Raw genomic sequence first — 23,969 nt, forward strand, 5'->3', positions numbered from 1 at the left:
CTGTTTCCCCCATGGTGTTGTGCGGGATTGTTTTATGTCATGTTTGGTAATGTTGGTGGCTGGTTATTTCGACGGGTGCTGTTTCTTGCCTGTGTGTAAAAGTTGATGTTTGTGTGTTTGGGCAAGTGTATTGTTTTACCTTGCACCATTCATTATTCTGAGTAAAGTTACGTTGCTCCCAATTCTCTGCTCTCCTGCGCCTGACTGCATACACCAGCTACACTCACCACTCTGACACCCACCTGTCGTATTATATATGCAAAGACAATGTACCAGCATTGACTTATTAAGATAAAGCAAAATATGTCAAAATAATGGTTTATTTCTCCCGACAGGATCCGCAGAGAGGATTTGGCCTTCACCTCAGGTTTATGAGAGAACTGCCTTACCCCCCTATGTTCATCATTTAGGACATTTCAAGTCTTAAATGGGTGAAAAATGCATGACTTTTTTGGTTAAAAGAGGTTCAAACGAGATACCTCTCTGGTGACATCAGTCTATTCCAAGCATTAATTTCTCCAATCCAAAAACATCAGGGCATCTGTTTTAGAAAGAGGACAAAATGAAGATGTCTTGGCATAAATTCAATCCACAATGGTTGGTTCCTAGATCTGTTAAAATTGTCAAAGGGCAAAGTGCAGTAGTGCACATCCTTCACAGCCATTTTAGGTGTGTTTGCTGTCCTTCAGACGAGTCTGTTCCTCTCAACAGGTCTAGAGCCAGGGATGCAGCCCCTGACCAAGGTTGAAGAGAGGGTTGCTCTGTCCCCCAGATATGGCCACTTGTGGAACAGGCTAAAAGTAGGTAAAGGGGGATGCTTAGTCAGTTGTCCAACTGAATGTATTCCACTGAAATGTGTCTTCCGCATTTAACCCAACCCCTCTGAATCAGAGAGGTGTGGGGGGCTGCCTTAATCAGAGTGGGACTCAAGTCACTTGTCATGGCCATACTCACCTCACAAGGTCTTTCACATGACCACTTGCACAAGCCATCCCCTGTCCCTTTGCATTTGATATGTGCCTCAGTGAGTAGACAGAAAGCTGTCAGAACACATCTTGAACTTTTAAGCATCACTTATGAAGATGTTCAGCTGCATGGCAAATATCAAATTGTGTTCCTCCTGACAGGATCTGCAGAGAGGATGTGGTCTTCACTACAGGTTTATGAAATAACTGCTCTACCCCGTGTTCACTATTTATGACACATTGGGTCTTAAATGGGCAAAGAAGGTTCTTGTTGTGTTGTCAGCAATACCTACATCGCATGAAATTGTATGACTTGACACCACTTGACTGTAAACCATGGGATTGGTTATGCCATACTGCTGAGCAAAATCAAATACTTGACATAGCAACCAGAACTTAGTCAATATCTCATGTGTACCTGGGCTGGGCCATAATTGACTAGTAACTTTACTGAATGAATGCACACTGACTTTGACAGGTCAAAGTCATTCTACTGTGTGGTCAACCCATAGACATAGACCGTATAAATAAAGGGTCAACCAGCTGAATGCTTGCAACATTATAGCAGTTCACGTGTCGTGCACAGCACAGCTGGGGAAAATCTCTGAGAAAAGGATCCAGCATATCAAGCATATCAAGACACCGCGGTAACCATTGACTGAAACATTTGCAGATATGGCCGTAACAATTAACGAAATCAAATATTAAATAATAATATATACAGTTCTGAAACTTCTTCTTTGACATTGGGTTGGCGGATCGCATCCAACTTTTAAGGTGCACACACCGCCACCTACTGTTCAGGAGCATAAGGCCAGTCTAGGCCTACATACATTAAATTCTCTTCAAGAGTCCTGTTCCTTTAAGAAAGTGAAACAGATCCCTAAACACCACTTCCCTCCATTTTCCTCCCCCCACTACATCACCCAAACCTCGTCACACAATCTCTCCCTATCAACGTCATACAGTTCATAGAATATCAAAACATGCTCCATCGTTTCCTCCACTAAACACTCATCATACAGAGCTGTTTCATGTCTCTCTATCATCCACAACATGGCATTGAAACCTGAGTGCCCAAACCATAGTCTACTCCACACAACTTCTTCTCTCATACATCCCATACTCCCTGCCTCTTCCCTGTCTGACTGGCAATAAAATTGCCTCCTTTCTACTAGCATCCCACTCCCTTTGCCAAAGATAGAGCCCTGACACATGGATCAAGGACTTGACTTCCCTGTGGCCCAACAGGACCTGAATACCCCTTCTCTTCTCACAGCACTCTTAGCCACCACATCAGCCTTCTCATTACCCTCCACACCCACATGGACGGGAACCTAGCAAATGCTTACCACCATTCCCGTCCTCTCCAGTAGTATTAACAGCGCCATCATCTCCAAAAACAAGTCTCCCCTATCCGACCTGCCCGTCTTCACATTACTTAACACTGCAGCCCAATCCGAGCAGATCCCCACCGAGTGGTTTCACCTCCTACGCCCATCTGAAATCTATAATCATGGCCATCAACTCGGCCGCATACACTGACACATTATCATTTAACCGCTTACATACAAAATCTGGGATATACACCCCTGCCCCCACCCTACCGCTGACTGGATCCTTTGAACCATCTGTATATATCCTTAAACTCTCTCCACACACCGTCTCAAGTCCTTACCCCATTCTCTCCTCCCCTCAATCATACCCACATCTACACTTGGTTTCAGAAAAAGCCACACTATACACCTGCAATGCCTCAACAGGTGCCGTCCTGAAGGCACCCACACACAATCTCAGGGCCCTTGACTGTATCCTGTCCAGACGCTGTAGTACGATTCTGGCTGTTGATCCATATACCATATACCGACCCGTAATCCTAAAATGACCTGATCAAGGCCTGATACATAAACAACAGAGTTTGTCTATCCGACCCCCAATCATATCCTGCCATCGCCCTCATGAGGTTCAGCACCTTCATTTCAATATACTCAACATGTCTCTTCCATGTAAGCCTCTCATCTCACCTACCTAAATACTTAAACTCAGACACCCTATCTATTAAAAAAACCAGCTGAGACCCTGTGTCTCTTTTTCAAGGGAGACCTGGCCATGGCAGCAAAAATCAATACATTACAGAATTAAACCATACAATACAACATGATTCAGCCTAAGAAAAAGCATTTACACTCCTCTATCAATATTTTTAATTCCTTCAGTGGCACTACGGGGTGCCTGAGGACATAGTCTCTGATCGGGGTCCCCAGTTCAGGTCCAGGGTCTGGAGAGCGCTCATGGAACGTCTGGGGGTCTCTGTCAGTCTTACTTCAGGTTTTCACCCCGAGAGTAACGGGCAGGTGGAGAGAGTAAATCAGGATGTGGGTGGGTTTCTAGCCACCGCCGATCCACTTTTCATTTTCCATTTGTTCTGTCTTTGTCTTATCACACCTAGCTTCACTCACCAATCACTTGTTCATCATTTAACCCTCTGTTCCCCATGTTGTATTTATGAGTGATTGTTATTTGTTTTGTGGATTATTGTCAGGCGTTGCACTTTTGTTTTAGACCGTGTTTTTGGCACTGTTATGTGTTATGTGCTGTCATTTGCTAACTGGTATTAAAGTGCGCCTGTTTATTATACTCCGCTCTCCTGCACTTGACTTCGCCTCCCATATACACGCATTACACAAGCGGTACCATGAAGACCAAGGAGCTGTCCAAACAGGTCAGGGTCAAAGTTGTGGAGAAGTACAGATCAGTGTTGGGTTATTAAAAAATATTAGAAACTTAGAACATCCCATGGAGCACCATTTAAATAGATTATTAAAAAATGGAAAGAATATGGCACCACAACAAACCTGCCAAGAGAGCACCGCCCACCAAAACTCATGGAGCAGGCAAGGAGGGCATTAACTGGAGAGGCAACAAACAGACCAAAGATAACCCTGAAGGAGCTGCAAAGCCCCACAGCAGAGGTTGGAGTATTTGTCCATAGGACCACTTTAAGCCGTACACTCCACAGAGCTGGGCTTTACCGAAGAGCAACGAGAAAAAAGCCATTGCTTAAAGAAAAAAATGAGCAAACACGTTTGACGTTCGCCAAAAGGCATGTGGGAGACTCCCCAAACATATGGAAGAAGGTAGTCTGGTCAGATGAGACAAAAATTGAGCTTTTTGGTCATCAATGAAAACACTATGTCTGGCCCAAACCCAACACCTCTCATCACCCCAAGAATTCCGTCCCCACAGTGAAGCATGGTGGTGGCAGCATCATGCTGTGGGGATGTTTTTCCATCGGCAGGTGGATGGTGCTAATTACAAGGAAATTCTTGAGGGAAAGCTGTTTCAGTCTTCCAGAGATTTGAGACTGGGACGGAGGTTCACCTTCCAGCAGGACAATGACGCTAAGCATACTGCTAAAGCATCACTCGAGTGGTATAAGGGGAAACATTGAAATGTCTTTGAATGGCCTAGTCAAAGCTCAGACCTCAATCCAATTGAGAATCTGTGGTATGACTTAAATATTACTGTACACCAGCGGAACCCATTCAACTTGAAGGAGCTGGAGCAGTTTTGTCTTGAAGAATGGGGAAAAATCCCAGTGGCTAGATGTACCAAGCTTATAGAGACATATCCCAAGATTTGTAGCTGTAATTGCTGCCAAAGGTGGCTCTACGGAGTATTGACGTTGGGGGGATGAAGAGTTATGCACGCTCAAGTTTAGTTTTTTTGTCTTATTTCTTGTTTGTTTCACAATAAAAAATGTTTTGCATCTTCAAAGTGGTAGGCATGTTGTGTAAATCAAATGATTACAACCCCCCAAAAAATAATATATTTTAATGCCAGGTTGTAAGGCAACTAAATAGGAAAAATGACAAGGGGGGTGAATACTTTCACAAGCCACTGTATGTATTCTTCAATTACATCGAGCTGATTTCTGATGTGCTGTCCCTTCTTTTTACGTAGTGTATTTCTGTATTGTATTAGTAATTCACCATAGTGAAGGTGTAGACTCAGGTTTTCTGGGTCTCTATGTTTTTGTTTGGATAGGTTTCTCAATTTCTTTCTTGGGTTTTTGCATTCTTCATCAAACCATTTGTCATTGTTGTTCATTTTCTTAGGTTGTCTGCTTGAATAATAATAATAATAATAATAATAATATATGCCATTTAGCGGACGCTTTTATCCAAAGCGACTTAAAATGTTTAGATTTGATAGGGAAGCTGAAAGGTCAAATATACTGTTTAGGCTTTCTACTGCTAAGTTTACACCTTCACTATTACAGTGAAATGTTTCGTCCAGGAAGCTGTGTAAAAGGGATTGAATTTGTTGGGGCGCTTTGTACAGTTCCTTGGGCTTTGTTGTCTTGTGATTGGGTATTGCTCTGTTCAGGTAGACTGTGATTTTCCTGTGATCTGAAAGGGTGTTAGTGGGCTGACTGTGAACCCTCTGAGAGACTCTGGGGTGATGTCAGTAACATGCAGTACTACTGCCAAGGGATGAGCTGTGTGTGTACCCACCATAGGAATATACAACAGCCTGCCTCACAGTAAGCACCACGTCACAGTTAAATGTTTATTTTTTAAGAGAAACGCCATGGCGGCTGCGGTGCAACTTAGAAATAGCCAAAATACCCGCTGACCTATATCTTTTTACCCGGGATATCGTTTTCAAAGTGACACAATGTGTCAGAAAACCGCGAACATGACAACACTGCTGGAAAATGATGGGTCTCCTATAGTTTCTCAAAGACACATGCAAAATGTATGGCAAATATGTCTGTAAACTAAGCTTCAAACCAGTATAACGCGAACAACATCAGACTTAAGTTTCATCATATGTCCGTCCAAACGTTGGTGTAAAATTTGACGTGAATATTTGGTGCAAGTAAATGATGAAGCAGTGCCTGTCCACTAGTGCTAACTGTCCACTACAACTCCCCAAATCCATTGCTTCATGCAAAACCCAATCCGATTAGTCTGTCTGTTATGCCAATCAAACAGCAAAGGGCTCCAATCGCCTGCAATGCGGTAGTAGTTTATTTGTGATGGGCGGGTTGTACATTGCGTTGCGTAGCTGCTTGTTGTAATCGTTCATATTATAGCCCAGTGTTTGTAATCCGTTGTTTTCAACCTGACGCAACTTCGTGTGTTTACTACTCACTCACTCAATCTGTTATTTTAGGTCAATTATAGAAGTAGTCTGTTTTTTACGCCTGGGGAGTGGGGTTGAAGTCTGGCCTCAAGCTGCGGCTGCGAATTAACTTCATCTTTTCTCAGTATCGTCCTGCATTGAAACATTTTTATTTGATAAATATGACGGTGAGGGGGAACCTGTAAACTAAATGACTGTCAGAAATATCGCCTCCATTTGTAATATGGTAAGGAGCCAAAGCGCTATATTGCCTGCTGCAGTCACAGTTGGGAACCTTGTGTAATGACGATGAGAGAGGGTCATGGTCGAATTGCTCCTGGGAGCTCGAGCTGATCGGCTGTAGCAATCAATCCACCGGTCCTTGCTTGACGGGGATGCAAAGGGTGCGGAAGGGTCCAACATTTCGGGAAATGTAGCTCTATCTTGAAATGAATCGTCAATCAAGTACAAGGGTGGAGCAAAAACCCCAGACCATCTGCCCTCCCTGGAATGAGTTTGACACGTGATCTAGAAGGTCCCTAAATCACACTTTACATTCGTGTGCCCATATAACTGTGTAATTAGGCCTAAGTACAATGTAACAAGTAATTAGAATACTCCTAGTTGTTACACTGTGCATGAAAACACATTAATAAGGACAATAATGTAAAGTGTTAACTTTTTTACTAACATCACCACCACAAAATGGAATGTGTTTATTGAATCTGCCAGTTGGTAAAGATTACAAACTTGAGGAATGTGTCAAGTTTTAAAGGTCAGGAGTGTTATTGTGATACAGAGCATTTGATTAGTGATGAAGGGACCTATATTGTTATCATCTGGTCTTTGTTGTTTTTCTCCTTTGTACTAATGTTTGTATGCTTTGGTTGAACAGTAAGACAAGCAAGTGTATGTTGTCTAGTTTGATAAAACACTTAATGTATCTTTGGGGATATGAGCACAGGCTCAACTGTGTGTGTGTGTGTGTGTGTGTGTGTGTGTGTGTGTGTGTGTGTGTGTGCTAACAGGTATGATAAAGTGAAGCTTGAGAACTCAGTCAAAATGAATATCAGAGACAACAAAGCAAAGTATTCTGTTCTGCTTTGACTGAGAGAGAATGACCGTGATTTCGAGACTAAAGCAACTTTAGCAGAAGTCTCTCAACAAAGCCACGGCTTCATCTTGACACAAACCTCTCTGAGCTCTGGTTAGTCAATGGGCTCTGTCAGGAGATAAGTGGCCCATCTCTCCACTCTGAGAATGTTAAATGCTCTTGAATCTTTACATTGTAATAGGTCTACTTACCCCCCCCCCTAAGTTAAGAGGTTGGTACTGAGTTTCTCAGACGATGAAACCAAAGGATCCCTGACTTCCAGTAGTATGAATAAGCAGTGTTTGTGATGGGAAACTGCGAGCTTTATGAAAGCCATAAAAGGCTGGAGTCGTCTGCCAGTCAATGTCAGAAATAATCTAGGCATTTATCTGAAGCAAAGGTTAGGCTATTATGTGAAACATAGACATGTGCAGCACGTGACCTCTCTATAAATATGTTTTAGTTTGTCAGTTCCCTGCTATATAGTTGCCAAGATGACTTCCAGGAGATGGAACAGAAACGTGTGAGTGGGACACTCCAGATGATGATGTGTAGCCTATTTCATGCATGATAAGGATGTTTGACAGTGCACATTAGAGCTTGTGTTCTCTCTCTGGTCTCCCTTAGGGCACCAATACCTCTGCTCTAGAGAAAGACATTGGTCCGGAGCAGTTCCCAATCAACGAACACTACTTTGGATTGGTCAACGTGAGTGTCATTCACTTGGTCACCTTCTGGATGATCATTATATACACTGGCATCCTTTTTAGAACAAGCTGTCCACGAGGTCACTACTGAGTTATGTTTCCCATTGGACAGGTGATTGGTGTTGACGCTTTGTATTAGAAGCTGGTTGTTTTATCTGTTTCACTGCTATTTTATTTCAGTTAGCAAAAAAAAATATTTGAGGAGCTTCTGTTACCAACTAGTTTGTTTGCCAACCATTCAGATGGAGATTGTTGATACTCAAAGCAGAGTGTGGCTGCTTTATATTCATTCATCTATCTGGCTCTTATATCATTTTTAGGTCTAAGAACTAGGTTTGCAAAATTCCTGGAACTTTCAATGAACTTCCCTGTTTTTCCTGAAATCCCGGTTGGAGGATTCCCGGAATCAGAAGGGAATAAGCAGGAAATCCGGAATCCTCAAACCAGGATTTCTGGAAAACCATGGAATTTGTTGAAAGTTCCTGGAATTTTGCATCCCTAGTAAGAACACAAAGCATCTCTCCTTGTGTATACACAGTCATTGTTGGAGGTTACGGTCATGCTGCTTGCATCTTTCCTCCATGTTTACAATCTTAAGTTTACCGTTCCTCAAACACACATAAGAATCTCACCCCTCTTTCTTTCTGGGTGGACCCTCAGTTTGGGAACACTTGTTACTGTAACTCGGTGCTTCAGGCCCTGTACTTCTGCCGGCCCTTCCGGGAGAACGTGCTGGCCTACAAGGCCCAGCAGAAGAAGAAGGAGAACCTGCTCACGTGTCTGGCAGACCTCTTCCACAGCATCGCCACCCAGAAGAAAAAGGTGGGAGTCATCCCGCCCAAGAAGTTAATCTCACGCCTGCGCAAGGAGAATGGTGAGACAGACTACAGCAAACCTAAATACAATCACTGTCTGCCTGGACTGACTGGGAGAGGGGACTATGGTGGTATACGATCATAGCTAACATGTTATATAGCTTAAACCTGCCATATGATTGGTGTTGGTAGTAAGTCAAGACTGCTGAGACCAGTTGCCTTGAATCAAGTTTTCAGCTCAGATAGGCATGTTTTGATCTGAGGGTAGGGAAGGGCTGGAGGGGCAGTAGAAGTGTTTTTGTCAGGTGGTTGTCACTGTCGGGTGAAGGGCAGGTGCATGTTGTGGTGGCGGTAAGGTCATTCAGAGCATGGAACTGGAATAGAGGCAGATTGTTCTCAGTAGTCTGACTCCAGGAAGCACTCTCTATGAATGAACAATGAACATCTCTGTGTGGACTAGGGACTGGTCAGCTGCCTTCTCTCTTTCACATTCTCTCTCTCCACTTTCACTTTTCACACACGTATCTGATTTATGTGTGTCCATGTGCATCAATGTGCCCTGATTCACCTTGAACACGACTGTCGACTGACTGACCACCTCTTCACACAGACCCTCCAAGTGTTGCCCTAACAACCCCTGTCCTGTGTCTCCCCCTATAGACCTGTTTGATAACTACATGCAGCAGGACGCCCATGAGTTCCTCAACTACCTGCTGAACACGGTGGCAGACATCCTGCTGGAGGAGAAGAAGCTGAACGCGGTGGCAGACATCCTGCTGAAGGAGAAGAAGCTGAACACGGTGGCAGACATCCTGCTGAAGGAGAAGAAGCTGAACACGGTGGCAGACATCCTGCTGGAGAAGAAGCTGAACACTGTGGCAGACATCCTGCTGGAGGAGAAGAAGCTGAACACGGTGGCAGACATCCTGCTGGAGGAGAAGAAGCTGAACACTGTGGCAGACATCCTGCTGGAGGAGAAGAAGCTGAACACGGTGGCAAACATCCTGCTGAAGGAGAAGAAGCAGGAGAAGCAGAACGGACGCCTCAAGAACAACGGAACGGCCATCACCACGGAGACCGGGCTCGAGAACAAGACCATGGAGCCCACCTGGGTGCATGACATCTTCCAGGGCACGTTGACCAATGAGACACGCTGCCTGTGAGACGGTGAGTCCATCAGGGCCATTGTTTCTGTGGTAGTGGGTTTTATGTTCTCTGATAGTGGTCCTAATTCCACTAAGTCATATGAGACATAAACACTTATGTAAGAATACTTTATTGATTCATTTTCCTTACAGTCCACAAAAATGTGTGTCTTGCTCTTTTACTCAACCCCCAAGATCCTACCTCAGCAGTGTTGGTAATGCTTTGTCAGTACCCTACCAATCCATCTGTTCCTGTGAGTCCCTGTGAGTGTTGTCTCTGTCCTTACTCCCTGCGTCCCACAGAGGGATTAGCTCTGTCTGTAATGAAGAAGGAGATGAGGAGATTGTGAGCTGAGCTCTGACAGAGATCCTCCAAGCTGTGTCACCGGGCTCCCATTATGCCACTCTCAGAGCAGGAGACAGGAGGGAAGAAGGCAGAGATTGGCCCCGTAAACAGTCGTCTTCATCACGCTACAGGCACTCAGCTTCTCACTGATACATCCTTACAACCCTATCACAACACATCAAAGAGACCTGCTCTCTCATCTCGTGTACCAGCGTGTGAGCAGGCATCGGAGCAGGGCAGCATCAATTCATCTCATCTCTGTCTGTCTCTCCCTGTCTCTGTGTATGTGGCAGGTCAGCAGCAAAGATGAGGACTTTCTGGATCTTTCTGTGGACGTAGAGCAGAATACATCAATAACACACTGTCTCAGGTAATATTTACAGTGCCTTAGGAAAGTATTCACACCCCGTTTGTTGTGTTACAAGGTGAGATTAAAATGGATTTAATTGTCATTTTTTGTAAACGATCTCACAAAATACTCAAATGTCAATGGAAGAAAAATTCAAACATTTGTAAAAAAATATATATAAAAAAATTAAACACTAATACACACTGGGAGTATACAAAATATTAGGAACACCTGATTTGTCCATGACAGAATGACCAGGTAAAGCAATGATTGATCTCTTATTAATGTCACCTGTTAAATCCACTGCAATCAGTGTAGATGAAGGGGAGGAGACAGGTTAAAGAATCATTTTTAAGCCTTGAGACAATTAAAACATGGATTGTCCAGGCCCAAGTCCTAAGAATATGTTGTAGGCACTCACAGCCTCCCGGGTGGCAGGAATGCACGTAGAGTTGGGAGAGATGCGACTGCAGCTGACCATGACATATTGGGTCTAAAATCTAAAAGGACACACGGTTACACATCCTACTAAAAAGGTACTCCTAGAGTGCTGGGAACTAAATCTGAATACAAGTTTTGGGTGGATCGGCAATGGCACGGCGATAGAGATGGGGTTGTTTGGGAGGGAGTTTAGCCCCTCTGTGGTTCTTCCTACTATCCCACCTTGGTGTCTCCCTCAGCCAGTGATAGATCTAGGGTTGCTTGAGAGGGTAAACGATGTTGAGGAAGGAGTAGATTCAGTTGTAAGTGAACATTTTAGGAACACTGTACTATGCTTTCCTTAATATATTCACAGATGTGTCTAAGGGACATTTAACAGGGAGGACAGGTGCAGCTTTTATTGTTCCTAACTTTAAGGTGGCAGTGACAAAAAGAGCAACAGATCATTTATCTGTTTACACAATGGAGTTGATGGCCATACTCCTGGCTGCAGAGTGGGTGGAGGAGGTGAGACCAGACAGGGTAGTCATCTGCTCTTGACTCCTGTGCAGCACTGATGAGCTCAAATTATTTTGTATATCATGGTAGACAGGATGTCTTGTATGAGGTTTTGCTGTGCTTGTATAGGGTGAGACAGATGGGGTGTATTTGTGGTGTTCTTCTGGGTACCAGCTCATGTGGGAGTAGAGGGGAATGAGGAGGTGGATGTTATTGCCAAACAGGCTCTTGAACATCCTAATGTTGGAAATGTCAATCAGTAAAGCAGAAGCCAAGGGGTTGAAGAAAATAGTGGTTAAAAACAAATGGCAAGAGTTGTGGAAAAGGAAGGGATTTTTTTTTTGTAAACCTTATTTTACCAGGTAATTTAGCTGAGAACACATTATCATTTACAGCAACAACCTGGGTAATAGTTACAGGGAAGAGGAGGGGGGGGTGGTGAATAAGCCAATTGTAAGCTGGGGATGGTTAGGTGACCGTATGAGGGCCAGATTGGGAATTTAGCCAGGACACCAGGGTTATCACCAAGTGCCATGGAATCTTTAGTGACCACATAAAGTCAGGACACCCGTTTAACATCCCATCTGAAAGATGGCACCCTAAACAGGGCAATGTCCCCAATCACTGCCCTGGGGCATTGGGATATTTATTTTTTAGACCAGAGGAAAGGGTGCCTCCTACTGGCCCCCTAACACCACTTCCAGCAGCAGCTGATCTCCCATCCAGGACCAACCCTGCTTAGCTTCAGAAGCAAGCCAGCAGTGGGATGCAGGGTGGTGTGCTGCTGGCAAAAGGAAGACACCTGTATAAGATTCAGGAAAAGGTGGGGGCAGGGAGGTCATCAGGCTGAGAGAGAAGGGAGAAAGTGTAGTCACAAGGCTGAGACTGGGACACACAAGGCTCAATAGTACATTGAAAGTGTTGGGGAAACATCCGACTGGGAGGTGTGATCATTGTCAGGAGGAGATGGAGACAGTGGAACACGTTCTATTTCAGTGGCAGAAATATGGGAGGTAAAAGAAGCGATTGTTATTAGATTTGAGGAGTAATGGGGTTGAAGAACCAAGATTAAGTGAACTGCTGGGGAAATTTTCAGGGGATGTAGTATTTAATTATCTATTTAGTTTCCTTAGGGACACAAGAATATTGGGTAGGATTTAGACCTTCACTGTCTCTGGTCCACACTCTAGTTCAGTTGTTGGCAGTAATGCATCTTAAAGTTGGTTGCCAACTGCCATAAAAATCCACAGAATAATAATAATAATAAGAAGAAGACATGGATTGTGTATGTGTCAGAGGGTGAATGGCAAAATATTTGAGTGCCTTTGAACGGGGTATGGTAGTAGGTCCCAGATGCACAGGTTTGAGTGTGTCAAGAACGGCATTGCTGCTTAGTATTTTACGCTCAACAGTTTCCTGTGTGTATCAAGAATGGTCCACCATGCAAGGGACATCCAGCCAACTTGACACAACTGTGAGAAGCATTGGAGTCGACATGGGCCAGCATCCCTGTGGAACGCTTTCACCACCTGGTAGTCCATGCCCCGACGAATTGAGGCTGTTCTGAGGACAAAAGGGGGTGCAACTCAATATTAGGAAGGTGTACCTAATGTTTTGTCCACTCCATTTATCTTGATTACATAAGTATTCAACCCCCTGTGTGTGTCAATACATGTTAGAATCAACGTTGGCTGTGATTACAGCTGTGAGTCTTTCTGGGTAAGTCTCTAAGAGCTTTGCACACCTGGATTGTACAATATTTGCCCATTATTATTTTCAAAATTCTTCAAGCTTTGTGAAATTGGTTGTGTTGATCTTTGCTATACAATCATTTTTCATGAAGTTGGTGAGGGAGATAAGTCTCCAACTTCAGCGATTTTTGCAATTCGTTCCAGTTACAGGCAGCAGAGTACTGGAACGAAAGGCGGCCGAATGAGGTGTTGGCTTTAGGGATGATCAGTGAGATACACCTGCTGGAGCGCGTGCTACGGATGGGTGTTGCCATCGTGACCAGTGAACTGAGATAAGGCGGAGCTTTACCTAGCATGGCCTTGTAGATGACCTGGAGCCAGTGGGTCTGGCGACTAATATGTAGCGAGGGCCAGCCGACTAGAGCATACAGGTCGCAGTGGTGGGTAGTATAAAGTGCTTTAGTGACAAAACGGATGGCACTGTGATAAACTGCATCCAGTTTGCTGAGAAGAGTGTTGGAAGCAATTTTGTAGATGACATCGCCGAAGTCGAGGATCGGTAGGATAGTCAGTTTTACTAGGGTAAGCTTGGCAGCGTGAGTGAAGGAGGCTTTGTTGCGGAATAATATAATAATAATAATAATAATATATGCCATTTAGCAGACGCTTTTATCCAAAGCGACTTACAGTCATGTGTGCATACATTCTACGTATGGGTGGTCCCGTGGATCAAACCCACTACCCTGGCGTTACAAAGAAAGCCGACTCTTACATTTACATTTAACATTTAAGTCATTTAGCAGACGCTCTTATCCAGAGCGACTTGATTTGATTTTCGATTGGAGATGTTTGATATGGGTCTGGAAGGAGAGTTTGCAGTCTAGCCAGACACCTAGGTACTTATAGGTGTCCACATATTCAAGGTCGGAACCATCCAGTGTGGTGATGCTAGTCGGGCATGCGGGTGCAGGCAGCGATCGATTGAAAAGCATGCATTTGGTTTTGGAGCATGCATTTGGAGGCCACAGAAGGAGTGTTGTATGGCATTGAAGCTCGTTTGGAGGTTAGATAGCACAGTGTCCAATGACGGGCCGAAAGTATATAGAATGTTGTCGTCTGCGTAGAGGTGGATCAGGGAATCGCCCGCAGCAAGAGCAACATCATTGATATATACAGAGAAAAGAGTCGGCCCGAGAATTGAACCCTGTGGCACCCCCATAGAGACTGCCAGAGGACCGGACAGCATGCCCTCCGATTTGACACACTGAACTCTGTCTGCAAAGTAATTGGTGAACCAGGCAAGGCAGTCATCTGAAAAACCGGGGCTACTGAGTCTGCCGATAAGAATATGGTGATTGACAGAGTCGAAAGCCTTGGCAAGGTCGATAAAGACGGCTGCACAGTACTGTCTTTTATCGATGGCGGTTATGATGTCGTTTAGTACCTTGAGTGTGGCTGAGGTGCACCCGTGACCGGCTCGGAAACCAGATTGCACAGCGGAGAAGTTACGGTGGGATTCGAGATGGTCAGTGACCTGTTTGTTGACTTGGCTTTCGAAGACCTTAGATAGGCAGGGCAGGATGGATATAGGTCTTTAACAGTTTGGGTCCAGGGTGTCTCCCCCTTTGAAGATGGGGATGACTGTGGCAGCTTTCCAATCCTTGGGGATCTCAGACGATATGAAAGAGAGGTTGAACAGGCTGGTAATAGGGGTTGCGACAATGGCGGCGGATAGTTTCAGAAATAGAGGGTCCAGATTGTCAAGCCCAGCTGATTTATACGGGTCCAGGTTTTGTAGCTCTTTCAGAACATCTGCTATCTGGATTTGGGTAAAGGAGAACCTGGAGAGGCTTGGGCGGGGAGCTGCGGGGGGGCCGGGGTAGGGGGGCTGTTGGCCGAGGTAGGGGTAGCCAGGCGGAAGGCATGGCCAGCCGTTGAGAAATGCTTGTTGAAGTTTTCGATAATCATGGATTTGTCGGTGGTGACCGTGTTCCCTAGCCTCAGTGCAGTGGGCAGCTGGGAGGAGGTGCTCTTGTTCTCCATGGACTTCAGTGTCTCAGAACTTTTTGGAGTTGGAGCTACAGGATGCAAACTTCTGCCTGAAGAAGCTGGCCTTAGCTTTCCTGACTGACTGTGTGTATTGGTTCCTGACTTCCCTGAACAGTTGCATATCGCGGGGACTGTTCGATGCTATTGCAGTCCGCCACAGGATGTTTTTGTGCTGGTCGAGGGCAGTCTATAGTGTCTCTCTTTACTCATCCTCACCCACTCCTCTCTGTTCTCCCCTTCTCTACCCTCTCTCGCTCCTGTTACTGAATCATCCATCTCTCTCTCTATCCTCTCCTCGCTCCCTCCCTGCAGATCAAGTGAATGCACTCTGACAGCCGACTGTGTATTCTAGTTGCTAGCACACTGTGCCAAACAATGCAGTACAGAGGGCTAGTAGGCAAGCCAGGCTCCTTTAGCTCGACACATAATAATAATAATAATAAGAAGAAGAAGAATTTGTCCTATTTCATGTGTTAATTGGAAATATGTTTTTTGCTTATCCCAACTCTCCCTGAGACGCCCTCGGAGAGTGGAGTCACTGCCAGGGTCTGCTATTATCAACGGCGACCCTGGAGCAATTCGAGTTATGTGTCCCTCAAAGGCCACAGACAACAATGTGGGTGGGTACAGTATGTGTGTGTAGTTATGTGGAATGACTGTGTAAATGTGTATGTCCGTCCGTCTGCCCATATCCTTCCATCCGTTTGTCTCTGTGGGCATTAGAGCATTACTAGGGCAAAGTAGTGCAAGTTATCTGGAATCAGTGAAAACAGCCAGAACAGGGTGCCTAACCAGGCCAGATCTGATCTGTGATCATAGTTAGTGATGTCAGAGGTTCTGCCTCATCATGATTACAGCCCAGAGTGTCTCTGCATCTGCCGCATTATTATAATTACACATAATTATAATAATTATCTGCATAATTAGCTTTGTAGCCGCAAAATGATGCTAATGATGAATGTCAAAAGGGCAAGAAACACGTCACTAATGAAATAGTTCCATTAAATAACTGATTAAATAATTACATAAATCCCTATAATAATTACATAAATCCCTGCTATCTGGTAAGTGATACATTTTTCCCTCATCAATCTACACACAGTACCCCATAATGACAAAGTGAAAACTATTTCTTTTAAACATTTTTGCAAATGTATAAAATAAAAAACAGATACCTTATTTACATAACTATTCAGACTCTTTGCTATGAGACTTGTGCATCCTGTTTCCATTGATCATCCTTGAGATGTTTCTACAACTTGATTGGAGTCCACCTGTGGTAAATTGATTTGATTGGACATGATTTGGAAAGGCACACACCTGTCTATATACAGTGGGGCAAAAAAGTATTTAGTCAGCCACCAATTGTGCAAGTTCTCCCACTTAAAAAGATGAGAGAGGCCTGTAATTTGCATCATAGGTTCACATCAACTATGACACACTGCACTTTTACACCTGGACAAAAGGAACACCTATATGAGAATGCTATTCATTGACTACAGCTCAGCATTCAACACCATAGTGCCCTCAAAGCTCATCAATAAGCTAAGGACCCTGGGACTAAACACCTCCCTCTGCAACTGGATCCTGGACTTCCTGACGGGCCGACCCCAGCTGTTAAGGATAGTTAACAACATATCCGCCACGCTGATCCTCAACACAGGGGCCCAGGTGCGTGCTCAGTCCCCCTCCTGTACTCCCTGTTCACTCATCACTGCACGGCCAGGCATGAATCCAACACCAGCATTAAATTTGCCGCTGACACAACAGTGGTAGGCCTGATCAACGACGAGACGGCCAATAGGGAGGAGGTTAGAGACCTGGCCGTGTGTTACCAGGACAACAACCTCTCGTTCAACATGATCAAGACAAAGGAGATGATTGTGGACTACAGGAAAAAGAGGACTGAGCACGCCCCCATTCTCATCGATAGAGCTGCAGTGGAGCAGTTTGAGAGCTTCACGTTGAGAGCTTCACGTTCACAAACTAACATGGTCCAAGCACACCATGACATTCGTGAAGAGGGCACGACAAAACCTATTCCTCCTCAGGAGACTGAAGAGATTTGGCATGGGTCCTCAGATCCTCAAAAGGTTCGACAGCTGCACCATCAAGAGCATCCTAACTGGTTGCATCACTGCCTGGTATGGCAACTGCTCGGCCTCCGACCGCAAGGAACAACAGAGGGTAATGCGAATGGTCCAGTACATCACTGGGGGCCAAGCTTCCTGCCATCCGGGACCTCTACACCAGGCGGTGTCAGAGGAAGGCCCTAAAAACGGCAAGAAGTACCGCAGCGCCAAGTCTAGGTCCAAGAGGCTTCTAAACAGCTTCTGCCATCAAATCAAATCAAACTTTATTTGTCACATACACATGGTTAGCAGATGTTAATGCGAGTGTAGCGAAATGCTTGTGCTTCTAGTTCCGACAATGCAGTAATAACCAACAAGTAATCTAACTAACAATTCCAAAACTACTGTCTTATACACAGTGTAAGGGGATAAAGAATATGTACATAAAGATATATGAATGAGTGATGGTACAGCGCAGCATAGGCAAGATACAGTAGATGGTATCGAGTACAGTATATACATATGAGATGAGTATGTAAACAAAGTGGCATAGTTAAAGTGGCGAGTGATACATGTATTACGTAAGGATGCAGTAGATGATATAGAGTACAGTATATACGTATGCATATGAGATTAATAATGTAGGGTATGTAACATTATATAGGTAGCATTGTTTAAAGTGGCTAGTGATATATTTTACATAATTTCCCATCAATTCCCATTATTAAAGTGGCTGGAGTTGAGTCAGTGTGTTGGCAGCAGCCACTCAATGTTAGTGGTGGCTGTTTATCAGTCTGATGGCCTTGAGATAGAAGCTGTTTTTCAGTCTCTCGTTCCCAGCTTTGAGGCACCTGTACTGACCTCGCCTTCTGGATGATAGCGGGGTGAACAGGCAGTGGCTCGGGTGGTTGTTGTCCTTGATGATCTTTATGGCCTTCCTGTAACATCGGGTGGTGTAGGTGTCCTGGAGGGCAGGTAGTTTGCCCCCGGTGATGCGTTGTGAAGACCTCACTACCCTCTGGAGAGCCTTACGGTTGTGGGTGGAGCAGTTGCCGTACCAGGCGGTGATACAGCCCGCCAGGATGCTCTCGATTGTGCATCTGTAGAAGTTTGTGAGTGCTTTTGGTGACAAGCCAAATTTCTTCAGCCTCCTGAGGTTGAAGAGGCGCTGCTGCGCCTTCTTCACAATGCTGTCTGTGTGAGTGGACCAATTCAGTTTGTCTGTGATGTGTATGCCGAGGAACTTAAAACTTACTACCCTCTCCATTACTGTCCCGTCGATGTGGATAGGGGGGTGTTCCCGCTGCTGTTTCCTGATGTCCACAATCATCTCAAGCCATAAGACTCCTGAACATCTAGTCAAATGGCTACCCAGACTATTTGCATTTCCCCCCCTCCTTACACCACTGCTACTCTCTTTTGTCATCTATACATAGTCACTTTAATAACTCTACCTACATGTACATGCTACCTCAAGTAACCGGTGCCCCGGCACATTGACTCTGTATCAGTAACATCCTGTATATAGTCTCGCTATTGTTATTTTCCTGCTGCTCTTTAATGACTTGTTTCTTTGATCTCTTATCATCTCTGAACCACCCATCCCAGATCCGGTATAATTGTCATCAGGAACACTGAATAGCATAGCGCCACAGTTAAATAATATTACTAGAAAATATTCATATTCATGAAATCACAAGTGCAATATTGCAAAACACAGTTTAGTCGTTTGTTAATCCCCCTGTCATCTCAGATTTTGAAATTATGCTTTACAGCGAAAGCAATACAAGCGTTTGTGTAAGTTTATCGATCGTACGACAAAACAATAAGTACACTTAGCAGAAAAGCAATCAAATTAATCGTTTACCTTTGATGATCTTCGGATGTTTTCACTCACGAGACTCCCAGTTAGACAACAAATGTTCCTTTTGTTCCATTAAGATATTTTTTATATCCAAATACCTCCGTTAGTTTGGTGCGTTATGCCCAGGAATCCACCGGAAAGAGCAGTCACGACAACGCAGAAAAAAATTCCAAATTATATCCATAATGTCCACAGACAAATGTCAAACGTTTTTTTTATAATCAATCCTCAGGGTGTTTTTCAAATATCTATTCAATAATATATCAACCGGGACAGTTTGCTTTTCACTAGGACCGGGAGTAACAATGGCCGCTTTTCTCTTTTGCACACAACTCACTCTGAGAGCCCCCACCTATCCACTTACGCAATGTGGTCGTCCACGCCCATTCTTTAAAATAAAAGCCTTAAACTATGTCTAAAGGCTGTTGACACCTTAGGGAAGCCATAGAAAAAGGAATCTGGTTGATATCCCTTTAAATGGGCAATTAGGGATGCATAACAACAGAGAGGTATCAAAAACAGGGGCACTTCCTGATTGGATTTTCCTCAGGTTTTATCCTGCAATATCAGTTCTGATTAACTCACAAACAAAATGTTGACAGTTTTGGAAACTTTAGAGTGTTTTCTATCCTAATCTGTCAATTATATGCATATTCTATCATCTGGTCCTGAGAAATATGCTGTTTACTTTGGGAACGTTATTTTTCCAAACATAAAAATAGTGCCCCCTAGCTTCAAGAGGTTATTCTCATCTGTATTTTTTGAAACTGCATTGTTGGTTAGGAGCTCGTAAGTAAGCATTTCACTGTAAGGTGAAATACCTGTTGTATTGATTTGGTCAACTAAGTGAAAAATCAGTCGATGTTCCCTTGAGCAAGGCACTTAACCCTAATTGTTCCTCTAAGTTGCTCTGCTAAAATAATATAATGTAAGTGTTCTTCCTCACAAATACACATAAGGATAAATATACAACCTTCAAAGCAGAATAATACATTTAATTTCTTGGAACAAACTAATCCCAGAAGCAACCTCTTCCCAGAACATGTTATGGCAACAAACAACAAAACCTTGCAGTTCCTAAGAGTTGGAACCGAGCATATATTTTTTTAAAGGTACCCTGTGATAAGTAGGCTATTATGCATCATTATCTAAAATTGTCAGGTCTATTTTAAAGAAAACAGCAGAGAACTGTAGATTAGGTTTAACAGGTCCTTATAGTGTATCTGCATTTATACTGCAATACCAAGGAGTACTGAACAACATTAAAGGTGACATGCTATTTGTCCCAGTGCTGACCACCCAAACACCAGAGTAGTTTGCTTGAGTTGTGAGGTAGACTTATGAAACTGAATGTTTACAATAATTTGATCTGGCAAAAACAAAGAAAAGTTTTTGTTGATGAACTCTTGTTTGTAAAATGTCCATTAGTGAAGTTGCTTGGAAATGGATGCACTGGATGACATCATACTCTTCCCTAATCAGAGGCACTAGAGTCTTGGCGCTTAGTCAATTCTATTTTAGGGACATTCATATCAGAACCAAAACAAGCCCATGGATTCATTGTCTCTCTTAGGACAGAGGTTTAAAAATAGCAGGCAGTTTAATTGGATTTAAATTCCTGGGCATGGCCAGACATTGGAGTTGAAATAATGCACTGCATGAAAAGCAGAGTTTCTGGTTGAAATCGGATCTGCTATATTCCCATGAAATTTGATGTGCACGGTTGTGGGTGGGAATTTTCTATGCCTTCCTGCACACTCCCACACATCCCCAAACACTTGTGTGATATGGGATATGTGCATTTCTGGGATAGTAAATTCCCAATTGTGCATTATAATGTACATTATAATTATAATGTAAGTGTTTTGACCGTGGGAAAACGAGTGGGCTAGCTAAGCTATCTAACTTTGTATGTAAAACAAGATGGTTTTTCAGGTGATTTTTATTTCTGTTATCTTTTTAAAATTGTCTTTACAAAGCATGGATCAAATTAAGTGTATTTAGATGTGCTCATATGAACCAATCAAATTCTAAGTTTACTTTTCATGAAAAGTATATCTTACTGCTAAAGTTAGCTAGCTCAACGCTAGGTGCTACTAACTAGTGTATGTTGTTGTTAGCTAGTTGTTCATGTTTGTTTTCTCCCATTTAATATACAGGCCTCTTTCATAATTTGCTTGTACAGGTAGCTTTTGTGTAACACTTGGTTTATTACTCTTGTATTACTCCTGGTCTTTGGAATACAAAGCACATACATGGCCCTATTACTGTATATGTTTCAAGTTATACTGTATATATGAGTCTAGAAGAGTAGAATGAAAACAGACACTGAATTCCACCCACCTGGTGTAGAGTGGCTGCTATTGCCCCCAAAGTTCCATTATTAATCACTGGCTGCTGTACTTTGTCATAACACTATATGCCTCTGTATCAGAACTGCATTGACTGTTTTACAGAAAATAACAGTATTCATGAGCTAGGTACACTTTTTGGCAAAAAATCTGTCCAGTATCACATGCACAATGTGCATATCTTGTTTGATTATAATGACTTTTGGGTAGGTGTTTGTGGGTGATACATCCAGTGCACAGAGCCAAAGGCAAGGGAAGCCCCTTTCAACCAGGTGGATGGAATTCAACTATTGTTTTCACAATAGTCCAATAATACCAATAATCTCAGTAATTTCACAAGATATCAAACATTTTTGGGGGAACTACCATCAAGGTCAGAGTGATATATGTCAAAGGTTAGAATTCCAATTTCATATCTCTCAATCTGGGGTTGGTGGGGCTTTAAAGTAAAGTTCAGACTTTAATTATATGAATATGCATGACTTGAGACTGATGCATTTGTTACTGTGTTCTATTGTTTTCTTCATTTGTTGCTTCTAGAGGCACGGCCCAGAGTGCTTGCAGAAGATGAGACATTTGGGATGGAGTTAATGTTGACCTGATGAGTGATGAGGAGTATGGCCTGCAAATGGCAAACCAGTGTGGTTTGTCAAGCCCCTCCCTACTTCCAGAGTGAGGTGCTCTCTGCCCTTTGTGAAGAACTGCAGTGCCGCTTGGAGAGGGACCAGTGCCGCTTGGAGAGGGACCGGCGCTACTTGGAGAGAGACCAGAGCCGCTTGGAGAGGGACCAGTGAACTACTTGGAGAGGGACCAGTGCCGCTTGGAGAGGGACCGGAGCTACTTGGAGAGGGACCGGAGCTACTTGGAGAGGGACCGGAGCTACTTGGAGAGGGGCCGGAGCTACTTGGAGAGGGACCAGAGCTACTTGGAGAGGGACCAGAGCTACTTGGAGAGCCACACGGATCATGGCAGGGGAGTATTCATCAAAACAACCTAGATCCCATGGACCCCTCAACACTATAGCACCCCAGTAACCCCAATGGAGGCTCGCCTTGGGCCAAGCTGGATGACGTCTGTCATTACTGTGCTTGATTATTTTTTAAACACTTTTGTTTGTCTTAGAATTTTGAATAGACTTCATATTTACTTTAGTACTGGCAGGAGTCATCCAGCTTGGCCCAGATTGAGCCTCCATGGGGGTTACTTCAGTTTCAGGCTCTGCTTAGTCTATTACCCGCCTTCCCCTGCTCTACTGAAATTAATTATCATCCTCCAAGAAGTGATTAAGTGGATTTGTGTGTTTTATTCAAGGAACTAAGAGATACTTAGTGATAGTATAGTTTACAGTATGGGAGAGACGTGGGCGAACATGAACAGAGATGTCAAACGTGCACTGGAATTTCAAGATGTCCTGGTACGTGGGTGAATGTGTGTGGTCGTTTCAGGGGATTTACTGAACCGTTTCCGGAGATATACATGCCAGTGCATGTCCACGCACAAAAGTGGTCTGTTATCAGATGGGGAGAAGTCTGTCCATAATAAAGCGCTGCTCTGCATTCTTAACCACACTATCAACAAGGCAGGTCTTACAGGCCCTGGTTTTGTCACACCTGGACTACTGGTCAGGTGCCACAAAGAGGGACTTGGAAAATTTGCAGTTGGCTCAAAACAGGGCAGCACGGCTATCCCTTAAAAGTACACAGAGAGCTAACATTAATGACATGCATGTCAGTTTCTAATGGCTCAAAGTGGAAGAGAGATTGATGTGTTTTTGTAAGAGGTGTTGACAAAATGAAGGTACTGAGCTGTCTGTTTAAAAATACTAGCACACAGCTCGGACACCCATGCATACCCCACAAGGCATGCCACCAGAGGTCTCTTCACAGTCCCCAAGTCCAGAACAGACTACGGGTGGTGCACTGCATAGAGCCATGACTACATGGAACTTTATTCCACATCAAGTAACTGATGCAAGCATTAGGATCAGATTTTAAAAGCAGATAAAAATACACCACATGGAACAGCGGGGACTGTGAAGTAACACAAACATAGGCACAGACGGGCCTCCCGGGTGGCGCAGTGGTTTAAGGCACTGCATCATAATGCTAGCAGTGCCACCAGATAATCTGGGTTCGAGCCCAGGCTCTATCACAGCCGGCCGCGACCGGGAGGCCCATGGGGCGGCGCACAATTGGCCTAGCGTCATCCGGGTTAGGGAGGGTTTGGCCGGCAGGGATATCCTTGTCTCATCGCGCACTAGAGACTCCTGTGGCGGGCCGGGCACAGTGCACGCTGACCAGGTCGCTAGGGTGTACGGTGTTTCCGCCGACACATTGGTGCGGCTGGTTTCTGGGTTGGATGTGCGCTGTGATAAGAAGCAGTGCGGCTTGGTTGGGTTGTGTTTCGGAGGACGCATGGCTCTCGACCTTCGACCTTCACCTTCGCAACTCCGT

At 44.1% G+C, this 23,969-nt stretch overlaps 1 protein-coding gene and 1 non-coding gene across 5 annotated transcripts; one reads left to right on the forward strand and one right to left on the reverse strand.

Moving 5' to 3' along the window:
• Positions 1-317: 317 nt before the first annotated feature.
• On the reverse strand, positions 318-435 carry LOC123998379. The gene has a single exon (XR_006832276.1). It is a non-coding gene; the product is annotated as a small nucleolar RNA SNORA26 (small nucleolar RNA).
• A 5,569-nt stretch (positions 436-6,004) lies between these two features.
• LOC123997578 (ubiquitin carboxyl-terminal hydrolase 46-like) lies at positions 6,005-23,307 on the forward strand. 4 transcript variants are annotated; one of them, XM_046301963.1, is made up of 6 exons: positions 6,005-6,342; positions 7,816-7,896; positions 8,556-8,769; positions 9,371-9,877; positions 10,159-10,571; positions 22,057-23,307. In XM_046301963.1, the coding sequence occupies exons 1-4, from the start codon at positions 6,307-6,309 to the stop codon at positions 9,871-9,873; spliced, it is 834 nt and encodes a 277-aa protein (XP_046157919.1). In that variant the 5' UTR covers positions 6,005-6,306; the 3' UTR covers positions 9,874-9,877; positions 10,159-10,571; positions 22,057-23,307. The 4 variants fall into 4 exon arrangements, with proteins under 4 accessions (XP_046157919.1, XP_046157920.1, XP_046157917.1 ...); XM_046301964.1 differs by having other exon boundaries at positions 10,495-10,571; XM_046301961.1 differs by having other exon boundaries at positions 9,371-10,571.
• Positions 23,308-23,969: the final 662 nt, after the last annotated feature.

Source organism: Oncorhynchus gorbuscha, linkage group LG15 (genome assembly GCF_021184085.1).
Source record: "Oncorhynchus gorbuscha isolate QuinsamMale2020 ecotype Even-year linkage group LG15, OgorEven_v1.0, whole genome shotgun sequence".
In the NCBI taxonomy this organism is placed as follows: Eukaryota; Metazoa; Chordata; class Actinopteri; order Salmoniformes; family Salmonidae; genus Oncorhynchus; species Oncorhynchus gorbuscha.